General features: G+C 35.5%; 1 protein-coding gene across 1 annotated transcript in view; it reads left to right on the top strand.

The window, feature by feature from the left end:
* The first annotated feature begins 1,246 nt into the window (after positions 1-1,246).
* LOC113778554 (translation factor GUF1 homolog, chloroplastic) overlaps positions 1,247-12,187 on the top strand; it is a 31,924-nt gene continuing 20,983 nt past the window's right edge. The window contains exons 1-10 of the mRNA XM_027323995.1: positions 1,247-1,601; positions 1,687-1,863; positions 2,846-2,932; positions 4,553-4,609; positions 4,776-4,841; positions 7,699-7,761; positions 9,376-9,420; positions 9,554-9,654; positions 11,331-11,427; positions 11,602-11,673. Coding sequence (XP_027179796.1) covers positions 1,356-1,601; positions 1,687-1,863; positions 2,846-2,932; positions 4,553-4,609; positions 4,776-4,841; positions 7,699-7,761; positions 9,376-9,420; positions 9,554-9,654; positions 11,331-11,427; positions 11,602-11,673 — 1,011 coding nt within the window. The 5' untranslated portion in view covers positions 1,247-1,355. The remainder of the gene's footprint in view (positions 1,602-1,686; positions 1,864-2,845; positions 2,933-4,552; positions 4,610-4,775; positions 4,842-7,698; positions 7,762-9,375; positions 9,421-9,553; positions 9,655-11,330; positions 11,428-11,601; positions 11,674-12,187) is intronic.

Genomic DNA, 12,187 nt, shown 5'->3' with positions numbered 1-12,187 from the left:
ACCCGCTAATCCGAAATTTTTGGATTCATGTCAGGTATTCTGATCCGTTTCGAGTTGGCGGGCCAAATTCAGGTAAGCGGGTTTTCTGTTATACACAGATCTCAAACTGAAACGGACCCGATTGCCACCCCTAATTAACATGCCAATGGTTGGACAATTGAATTGGGTGTAATTAATGACGAAATAATATGTAATTTTAGAGTTGATTTCGGATGGAAGAGAAAATGATAAGGCAAATCGTTGTAGACAAAGACAAAAAAGGAAAACTTAATTCCTGAAATTGTAAGGGAATAAACTGATCAACGTTTGTGGCTCATAAATGCATATTATAAATGATAGAGAAATGGATTCCTACCATGGATAGAGAAATCGTTGGTTCATTTCCTAAATCCGATTGCTATTCAAACGCTTCAGACAAAGCAACATCTCAAACGGTTATTTGCGGCTGTAAAGGAGAATTATTGGTAGTTAAGGGATATTCTGGTAATAACACCAACACACAAGCATATATGGGTTGTACAAAATGTAAAAACGGTTGCACACTAATTAAAAATTCCATCAATACTCAGATGGCTCATCAATGACAACTTTAAATGTATTAAAATGGGATCAGTTCAGTAAACATACCCAAATACATACTTTCTTAACTTGTATCTAGAGTTTTTAAACTAATACACAATATTTCACATTTTCAAAAAGCCCCCACCTATGCGGTTGAAATTCAACCTATTTTTTGATTAAAACTCAATCTTATATTATATAAGGATATAAGTACACGGATACAAGTCATCATTAGTCATTAAAAGAAATTATCAATAGTTTCCAAAATGTAATTTTTTTTTCCTGACGGAGTGGGTGTCTGGATCAATTTTTGTGGAACCCAACTAATCTCACTCCGGCTCGGGAGGAGAGGTCCCATCCCCCCGAACACGATAACCACGGGACTCGGACGCTTGCGGGCACTGGATACCAACTCCTAAAGAAACTTGCTGAGACCAATCGAGTTGCCCATGAGGGACAGATAATTTGGTGGAAGGCAAGAGTTGAACCCCCGACCTCCCACCTCACCAAGAGAGGTGGGGGCCACCAAATGTAATTGGATTCTGACTTTGACCAATTTCAAATTACAGAATTTCTCTACAAATAGCGGTTAAATCAAATCTTACTCATTCCCGTCCGCGCGAGGCTCCTCTTTATTTGTGACTCGAAACAGTTTGGCTTTACCAAATAAACAAAACCAAAAATAGAAAAAAATCAACCGAAGATAGGCCACAGCAAACTCTCCACTCTCCACTCTCCATTGGCTGACTGCGGCCTTGAAACCATTTGGCGAAGTTCAGCAGCGCCAATTTTGAATGGCCACCGCTGCAGATTTTTGCCGCCTCAAATTCATGCCGTCATCTGTAAACTCACCATTCCACCACCACCACCAGCACCATGGCTTTGGCTTCAACTATTCCAACAAGTATGAATTCAGCTACTCTGGTCGCCGTAGCTTCCGTGTCAACTGCCAGACTACCTCCGGCGTGGAGTCCAGCAGCAAAGTTTCCCATTCCGACCTTCAATTGGCTGCTCTTGTTGGGAAAGATCGTCTCTCGAAGGTTAAAAGTTTGATTGCCAACTTCAGTTTTTTTTAAAAATTTTTTTGGGTGAATTTGGGATAATTGAGTGAAGAGTTATATGCAGGTGCCGACTTCGAATATTAGGAATTTCAGTATAATAGCGCATATCGACCATGGGAAGTCGACGCTTGCGGACAAGTTGCTTCAGCTGACAGGGACTGTGGAGAGCCGAGAAATGAAGGACCAGTTTCTGGATAACATGGATTTGGAGAGAGAAAGAGGAATCACTATCAAGTTACAGGTTGCATTTTGCATTTGAAATTACAGTGTTATATTAAGAGAAGATGACAAAAGTGTTATTTCTTTGTTTTTATTTTTTAGACTGTTATCATATTTGATTTTCAAGGAATGTTATTTTGTTCATAGAATCATATATGGTTGGGAAGAAAGGGATATCTTAGTTGAGTGTACTGTGTAGTCTGGACCGACATTAACTGTATATTTTTGTAGCTAAGTTTATGTGCTTCATTGCGTCTATTGATTCGAGACATATTAGTGAAGTGGAGATTAATTTAGTGTTGTACAATTGAGGTCCTTAGAGCTAATGAAGTTTTCCGAGGGCTAACTTTGAAGAAAAGTGTAGTGCGAGCAGACATTAAGATGGTCGGGTATTTGAAACAAAAGATGGATATGTATCATCCTGTTAGTTGTGAAGCAACTTGGCCAATGGGGTTGACAGTGTGAATGGAACCATAATCTAAACTGTTGGGATGACTGGGAAATAATCATGTTTACTATTCCAAATGTCTGTATTTAACTTAATGACTCACTTTTAACTTAGATGAAGGCTTATTGATATGTCCTCCTCTCTCTATTAGTTATCAAACTGCAGCTTTTTATTTCATGGAAACAAGGATTTTTGTTGTCTGCATTTTTTTGTCATTGAGGATTTGTGCATTAAGAAGGATGGTTTAATTGATGTGTTGTTGATTTTTATAGTTATCTAGCCCAATAGAGAACAGATTTCTTGACAAGAAAAGTATCTGGTTAACTGATTTGTTTCTTTCAAGGTACCCAATAAGGATGTTTTAGCTTTCTATCATTGTTTATTTTGGTAAAAGATGTGGAAATATTTAAAACTGTACACCAAAATAATATATGTTTAAAGGTGCTATGGTCACTTCGTGAAGCAAAATTTCCAATTGGTGCTGGATATTATCTAGCCGACAAGGACTTTCATGTATGCCAGCATGATTAATGCCCTAAATTGCCATTTCCTGCAGGCTGCTCGGATGCGTTTCACGTATGAAAATGAACCACATTGCCTGAACCTCATTGATACTCCTGGTCATGTTGACTTCTCTTATGAGGTACTTGTTCGAAATATTCTCAGAATAACGCTTACACCATTTACATAACAGAACAAGATGTCAATCTGAAAAGAAGTATTCTTGGTTGATTATATATTTGTCTATGTTACGTAAGAATTTCAGATCCATTAGCTAGTTAATTAACTTCATTTACTTTAAACTGATATTGTGGTCGTTGTGTTTTTCTGGTTCAGTACCTTATTAGCTGTGACACAGTTTGACACGCTGTGCTTTTGCTTTGGGTTAGTTGAGCATTTTTTATTCTATGGTTGCAGTTTTTGGATGTGTGCTTTTAGGAAAGTAAGATTCTTTCACAGGTGTGGATGATAGACATTTTGCCCTGGTTCTTCCTTTTCACCTTCTGGTTAGGAGGAATTAAATCTAGGTGGTAAAATGAGGAGAGGGAAAACTATTAGCAAGGAAAATATGCTTTAATTGATTTCTAAACTGCTTCTTTTGCTCCAAAATAGCACTGGCCTGTTTGAATAGGGAGAGTGTTAGTAGGAATGGTGGTGGACAAGACAGGGTTGATCTTGTCTCCTATCTCTAGTGGCCAAAAGGAAGGATATGGGGCTTCTGAAGGGTTCTGAATGAACAGGAACACAAGGATAAAGAGGAGAGGAAGAGGGAATTCAGGGGAATCTTGAGGAAGAAGAAAAAGAAAAAAACTAATAAGCAACAACTCAATTCTCTATTGATCAAATCTCCATGTAAATAACCGAACAACTAGAACAATCACAAGCTATATACTTGTCCAAAGATACAATCCTATTACGATTTTGATTTCTATTTTGCTATTCTAGACCGATAACCATATAACTCTTGAATGTATTTCTAAATCAACATGACTCCAATCAGTTTCCTGATTTTATCAAGTAACTAATTAAGATTGAACAAAAAAATTTATCAAAATTCCCAGTGGCTGATAAGAAGGACCAAATACCTGTGAAACCTGAAAACGTACTAAAATCCAAAGAATAAAAAACCACTCCCTATTGAAAAGTTATGAAGATCTCTAATTTTAGATTTCCTTTTGTAACTGCCTGCATAGGAGTCGTGACATTTGAAAGATTGATTTGGGGTGAATACAAATACTTATTTTTTTGAGCTGTCTGCATTAGTATGTGAACTGCTCACTTCCTTTCAGTCGCTAGTATAGTTATTAAAAGAATATTCCAAATATTCCACTTCATAATGTTTGACATTTTTATGTGCTTCATCTGGAATTAGTGGAAAACATTGGTTGATCACCTTTTCTTGCCCACCTTATGTATATGTTAAATCTACCAAAGCAAATATAATACATATCTTTTGGGAGATTTGGTATTTTATCTACTGAACTTGAGGGCTCTTGCCAAGTAGTTTCTTTGTTGTTGACTTGTAGTATAGATATATTTTTGTCATATTGTTAAAGTGAATCTCTTGCCCAATATATTTTAGCTCCAGTGGATTTTATTTTCTAGATTATTTTCAGCTTTGTATATGGCTTTACTCCACATTATCCACTATATGGCAGATTTTAAATGTTCTTGCAGGTATGAGCACACATTGATATTAGTTTTTACACAATAAGTTGTGGTTGACAATCTGAAGTTGGTACTTATTTTGCTAAAACCTCAGGTTTCACGTTCTCTTGCTGCCTGTGAGGGTGCTCTTCTGGTGGTAGATGCATCCCAGGTAAACTTTCTTTCCCACTTACTTCTGTTATCTTCATAAATGATCATTCTTAGGCAAAATCACTCTTTCCATTTTTGTGGACTTGCTTTCAATTTACTTTGTTGAAAAAGCAACTAAAAGTGAAAATTGGTCTTTGTACTAATTAGAGTTCAACCATATTGTGCAGGGAGTTGAAGCTCAGACACTTGCTAATGTCTACTTGGCTTTGGAAAACAACCTGGAAGTTATACCAGTGAGTTGACCATAGTGCTATGTTTTCTTATAGCAGATTTCTGTGCTGCTACATTTCTTTGAGCATTTGTGCTGAACATGAGACCAAGTTTCATCGCTAGTACACCTACATAACTTTAACATCTTTACAGTAAATTCATCCTACCCTGAAGTGAATAGGATTAAAATGTTTATCATATTCTTGGTCGTAGCATGTCATGCAAAGCAGTGATAGTTTGATATGTTTTACTTATTCATAGGCCAAGTGTAGAAGTCTAGAAAGTGAATCTCATTGCCTAGGTTGAATTTCTAGCATGATAATTACCTTTATTCAGTCAGGTCTAGCAAAGTTTTTCAGCTATCCTAACTTAATTTGTCTTAACAATTTGAGCATTCGAGTGATTTCTGCATGGCAATATGGGGCAGGATGCAATTCAGTTTTCTCTAAGATAAATAATATATAAGAATAGTGATAAAGTTCATTCTCATTTTTACCATTTTCCACTACATTTGTGGCTTCTTCTATCCATTTGATTCTGCAGAAAGATGTCTAAAATTGGATGAAATTTATGATTGCCCCCATTGTAATATGCCTATGTCCATCCCTAGATTAGCATCCCTATTTTTTTGAGACTGGTACATTGAAGGAGCTTAAAATGGGAATATGGAGATTGCTGAATGAAACACTACAACTGGCAGTCCCTTCTTTCTTTTCCCTCTTTTTGGTCAAGTGCACTTTAGTGTTTTAGGGGTTCCTCTTATAAATTTCCAATTGTTGATTCAAAGTCAGCTTTATTTGCCCAGTTCATTCTGTTAGATAAGCTGATAACTTACATTTGAATAGATTTAGACCTTAGCTATATTCCTCAATATTATGTTAAAGAATAATAAAAAGAATTTAATATAACAAGTTGAAGTCCTAGGAAAAGGCACATGGCTATGACCGTGCAAAAGGAAACAAATTGTTTTTCCCATTGGAACCTTTCTAATTTATTGCTTCTTTGCTTCCTATTTAATTTCTAGTAAATTGTTTCCTTTTATTACTGCAAATCATTTAAATTATCTTTGGCAAGTATTTACATGTGTTGGCTGATGAAATATATGTGCATTATAGCCCAAGTTCTGTATTAACAGGATTTTAGTGAGCATAGCCCAAGCCAATAAACTGGTGTGCCCTAGAACCAGAAAAAGAAAATACCTAAATAAATTAAAAGAGATGTAGGAGTTGTTTTGGCAAAACCAGGGCCTACATGATACTGGTGGTGAGTTGTCTACAAGCATCAGTTTCATGGTTCCAAGTGTTCTACTCAGATTATGCTAGCCCCTGAGTTTTCTACAAGCATCAGTTACATGGTTCCAAGTCTTCTACTCAGATTATGCTAGCCCCTCTGCAAATAAACCACTTTATGTATGTTGTTTCTGCTACTTCACTGTCTTAAGCAGAGTTCAGATTTTGGAAGTGGCTCAAGTAGCTTTTGATAGGAAGCTGGAGAGTTTTGGAGGTTTTGTCAGTTTTATAGGGGAAGAATGAAGTCAACTATGAGTTTCCTAATTAAAAGTTGTCTACTTTAGATCTAAGATTGCTATATATGCACATGCAAATTACATAAGTATTACACAGTATGCTTTAATATATGTTGAACCATTATTGTGTAGTTTTCTGGCACAATAAATCTGTGGGAATTGCTACTTTATACATATTAATAGTTGTGGATAGCAATATTTGTCTACATACATGTTGATTGGCATGAGTTCCACATCTTTTCCTGTAGCTTAAGTGTAATAGTTGAAGAAATGGAACTTATTGTCATTTGCCATGGGAATAATTTCTGACTTGGGAAGAACTCTGGGTTCCTTGTGGGAGTTTATGGCTTCCCATTGCGTGTTTAATGCGAAGATGTGGTGTATATTTATGAACATATAGGAGTAAAGAGGATTTGGTCTTGTTACATTGGTCTGATTGTACGATGGGAATATTAGGTCCTTGGTGATCATATTTGGTGTCTTTGGTGAGTTCTGTGGGTTCATCTGCAAGTATAGGAGGAGCAGTGACCATGCTTGGTATCCTTGGTGAGTTCTTTATGCACGGGTGCAAGAATTTAGAATGAAAAGATGCTGCCATGGCTGAGAATAAGGGTATATTTATACATATTTATTATGTTCCATTTTTATGAATATAGGTAGGTCAACCTTATTGGGTGTATTGAATTTTTTCCTCTTAAGTCCTCTGACATGGTGCCAGAGCAAAGATTCGGGAGAAAAGGCAATCTGATAGTATGAAGTGATTTACTTTCATAGTACTATTCGTCCAACTCTGTGTTGATTGCGTACTATACATCCCAGTGTTGCTGTTGATCGTGACATGTCCATGCATTGTAATGTTCATAATTAGTGACCTCTACTCATTATTATCCCATTTGTTAGTGCACAAAGTTACTCTTGTCACCACAGTTCTTACAGTGTGAGAAGTATCAAAGATTGAATGAGTGGTGGTGGTCATTTTATTTATAGGCGTTTCTATTTTGTTGGTTTGCATGCCTGATTGATCGAAGCATACGAAGTCATAGGGTACTGCTTCCTTAGGTACTCTTGTCATGAGAAGTACGTTGTAACTTACTTCATGGCCTAATTTCCTAATTCATACTTTTCTTATAGCTAGATGTTGAGCTTGATTTGCCAATTAAACCTTGAAGTCCAACAATGTTAAAACGAGTTACAAAATTTTTAGGTTTACCTTTTAAAGCACTCAAATTATTGTTTGTTGGAAGACAGAGGAGCTAATTCATCTCTTGCTCAGAAGTATTTGTTGTGTAATCTCATAATGTCTTGTTTGAATGAAATTAGATGGTTGATCCACAAAAGCTAATGATATTCTGCAGGTTTTGAACAAGATAGATCTTCCAGGAGCAGAACCAAATCGTGTATCCCAAGAGATAGAAGAGGTAGATTCACAAAGGCAAAATATTGCTTATCTGAAATGAAAGGTGTTCATAAGGAAATTTTTATGAAATGAAAGGTTTTCATCAGCTGCAAACATATGCAGATACAGCTTTTTTTCTTTCCTTGTTTCAGATAATACGTACGGTATAATGCTACTGTGAAACTGCCCCCTAAACATCCAAGAGCTTGTCTCTCAATGCTAATATTCCAGTTGGGATTCTCCATCCCCTCAAAACTATATATTCTTTCGCCTTCCACAGCACCTGCGTAATGACTGGAGCTCTAAATTCCTGCAAGGTTTGACATAAATCCATGTACAACAATCAAATTATAAAGGGTCCTCCAAATTTTTGCTGAAATTTCGATCTCCAAACAACTCTGCCTCCACTATGACCAAAGCATCAGTTCAGTCTCAAATAACGGTTGCCTTTTTTTTTTTTTCCATGAATTGGAAAGTGAAGCTGTTTTGGTGGAAAAATTTTTAAACAAACCCTGCAATTCCTCTGTTAAAACTCCATCACGTTAACTATTCTGACTCTGCTTTAAGGTCTCTATTAGGTGTTCATTTTAACCCTCCACCATCTAGACCATACAATGCACTAAACAGGCCCATGGGTGTGACCTATGGTTTTGTGAGCAAGCACAACATTACTTTGTTTCTTCCTTCCTTGTTGAGATTATTATATTCAGTGCTTAAAAGTCATATGGGACTTGCCGTTTCAATTGGTTAAACTGGGAAACTGTCATCTGGTTGCTCTGGTTTCACTGTCAAGTCAAACTTGACATGAAAACTGGTCATAAGTTTCACACTGTATAGATCAATTAAACTGCAAACATATTAGTATGTGTTCCATGCGGATGTTTTCTGTGATTTTCTTCATTTTGGACAAATATAAGGGGAATACCTTTTCCATTTCCAAAGTATAAAAGTGATTCACCTGGCCGGTTAAAATGGTCAGACCAGTCAACTAGTGAACTGGTCAGCCAACCAGGAAACCGATTAACTTCCTGGTTTGCCATCTAGTTAGTTTTGAAACCATTGGTTCCCCTATGTTGTTCAGTGGGACTTGGGCTTCCTACTAAAACAATTGGAGTCTTGTACTCATCCTTCGGGAAAAATTCATGTCCTTGTTTCATTGTGGCTTGATTATCAAGTCTGAACACCTTAATAGTAGTATTGAGTTGGAGACTCTTGGAAAAGCTTCTCAAATAAATTTTCCTCAGTTTGACAGACATATTCATATTTTATATTCCATTAAGAAACTGAAATTTTGAGTTATCCTTCTATAATCTCTTAAGCATGGAGATAATCAGTTCACTGAGTGATGCTTATGAAATTGCATATGCATTGTTCTGGCAAGAAAATTAGCTTATTTTGCATTAATGTCATAGCATTTTATAATTCCTAGGGCAGGACAAATCTTCAATTGCTTGTCAAACAGTATTGAGCATGTATTGCTTGTTGAACAGTATTGTTACTAATGTTCACAGTTCATTTTGGTTGTACTTTTAAGTATTATTACTATTGGCTGCTGTCAGGAAATAATACCATAAAATCGAAGCTTTTAGTGGTCAGACCTTTTGATGAATACTAACTAACAGGTTGTCTTTGATAGGTTATTGGTCTGGATTGTAGCAATGCAATTTACTGCTCTGCAAAGGTTGGTTATTTTCTTCTTGTTGCATTCTTCTTGTCAAATGATAATTAATTAAAATGAGAAACTCTACAATTTGAAAACTCTCAGGTTTTTTTTTTTAATACTTTAATAGCATCATTCTTTTTCTTGTTTCAAGGAAGGGATTGGGATCACTGAGATCCTAAATGCAATTGTTCAAAGGATACCCCCGCCTCATGATACTAATGGTAGACCTTTGAGGGCTCTAATTTTTGATAGGTACTTAATTTACCTGCTGGATTCCTTTTTTGTTTCTGTTCTAAGTTGGTATAGATTTTCTTAAAGCAGCTCAACATGTGGTAATAAAAGGTGGTTTGGTATATTGAAACACTGTTTTTTACTTTTGTTAAAACAAACTATTACAAGAAACTTTTTCTTTTGGTGCTTTTAACAGAGAACTGTGAAAACTTCATTTCAGGATAAATGAATAATTTCAGGAACCTCCCAAGACATTTCTCATAATATGACTTAGCACAGCTTAGGTTTTCAGAATCTGAGCTACCTCCCTCGGATTGACATTTTTTGTAACATTTTAGCCTCTTTGGAAGAAATGTGAGAAAGATAAAACTTTTGTTCCAATACTACCCTTGTGTTACCCTACTTATGAAACTTACAACAACAATAAAAAATAAAATAAGGTTAAAAAGTAAAAAGATGAAAATTTGAGTAGTTATAAATGCAATAACAAGTAATTTTGTAGATATACAATAACTAATACGTACTCTAATGAATGATGATTGAACCAAAAAAAAGGATATTCCTAGATATATATTCGGTCATTAGATTGTTTTTGATTAATTTTTTTATTCTAACTTATTCATAAAACCTTTTTTCTATAAGTAGGATTTATATTACAAACCACATGTATGAAGAGATTATTTTAATTTTCAGTACAACTTAAATTACATCATGTATTAAAACATATTTCGTAAAAAAATTTCTTGACTTCGTTATAACTATTCTACAATTTTTCAAGGTTAATTACTTACCAAAATCCTTCTAAGTGGTTGACTTTGACTAGATTTAATTTATGCACGTCCTTTGCTGTCCAATCACCACCTTGATACAGAGAAATATGGACCAATATTGGATAGTGATTTGATTATCTTTTTATCTGCATTTTTTGGTTAAAAATTCTCTTTTTGTTTTGGTTTTTGGTTAAATAGTTATTTAGGGTGCAAGGGTAATGTTGTCCATTTGTGACCTTTGATAGGGACATTTGGTCTTGTCAAGCTGATAGAGGAGGTAAGTGAGATCTTAAAAACCTCAAGGGAGTTGAGTGATATTATGAGAAACCTTAGGGGAGGTTTTAGAAATTATCCCCAAGGTAAACCCAGTGGTTGGAGAAAAAGCGACTACTGAAAACTATTTCTTGTTTAAAATTTTCTGACTCTTTTTGTTAAACAAAAATAGCTTGGGGGAGTTTTTGAATACACGTCGTACATAATTTAGCTGAAATAATTAATTCTTCACACTAGGCAACCTTAAGATATCCAATTTTAAAAACTACAATTGTAGATTTTTATGTTTGGTGACCTTTCATTCCCAAGTCTGAAGGCTATCTAATTGAACTTCAACCCATATTAATTCAAAATTCTTTTAGGAACCTGATCATTATTTATGTCACTGTAGATCAGTTTCTTTATACGGTCAGCAGTTGTGCGTTCAACATAAGTTCTGTATGCATATCCATATCAAAACAAAGCTAAACGCATTTAGACATATTGTCTATACATTACTGTTGGTATGACCCTCGTTCATCGGCATTTTCCAACTCCCTGTGCTAATTGTTGTGATTTTGTATTTACTCTTCTGCTTGTGAATGCTGGTATTGGATAATGTAATTCACTCTAGGTGTTAGTTTATGTATCTCATTTAGATTTTTTATTTTGTAGCTATTATGATGCATACCGCGGTGTTATTGTATATTTCCGAGTTGTTGATGGGACTATCAAGAAAGGTGACAGGATTATTTTCATGGCAAGCGGGAAGGTATATGTTTTCTTTTGGTTTTGAGTCCTCATCTCTGATTGTTTTTTCTCTCATCTGTGAATACCTCGTAATCTTATTGTTGTCTTCTTGACAAACAACATAGAACCGTACTCACATTGCTGCACAGATTGTATTCCACCAGTTTGCTGATAATCCTAACACCCAAAAATGCAGGATTATTTCGCTGATGAAATCGGAGTTTTGTCTCCTAGTCAAATGCAAGTTGAAGAATTGCGAGCTGGGGAGGTAGAGAATCATTTTTGAGTTTTTGGTTTGAAAATATATTCTTAACCTTTAAAATATCTAAGCTTTCCTCTTCAGAGATGCATTCGTCTCTTTGCCTGAACTTATGGTTGTTGTAATTTTAAGTTCCCAACTGTATGGATCCTAAGTTTCTTAGACATACCAAACCTTGAACCTTTTGTTTGCTTTGACAGCACCTTAATTTATCTACTAGTGTGAACTCTGAAGATTCATTCAAATTCTCAATACCGTTCTGATGAATGGTAGAAAGTTTGAGTAGTTTTTGAAACCCAAGAATTTTCTATTGCCCTTTGCTTTGTTGACCATCAAATATACAGGATTTGTAATAAGTTAAGTAATAAATATTGCTAAATGCATATTACAGAAGGATAACGGCTTGTAGTCTTTGGAAAGGGAGAAGATAGCTAAAAACATCTGTTGTCTTAGCAATGAAAATGAGATGGCTAAATTTTTGTTCTTTCATCTCGCATCGGTTGTTAATGTCTGGAATCTGTTG

The sequence above is a fragment of the Coffea eugenioides genome, chromosome 7 (assembly GCF_003713205.1).
Source record: "Coffea eugenioides isolate CCC68of chromosome 7, Ceug_1.0, whole genome shotgun sequence".
NCBI classification, from domain to species: Eukaryota; Viridiplantae; Streptophyta; class Magnoliopsida; order Gentianales; family Rubiaceae; genus Coffea; species Coffea eugenioides.
The sequence above is the reverse complement of the archived record's forward strand: the minus strand, read 5'-3'. Positions and strand labels throughout refer to the sequence as shown.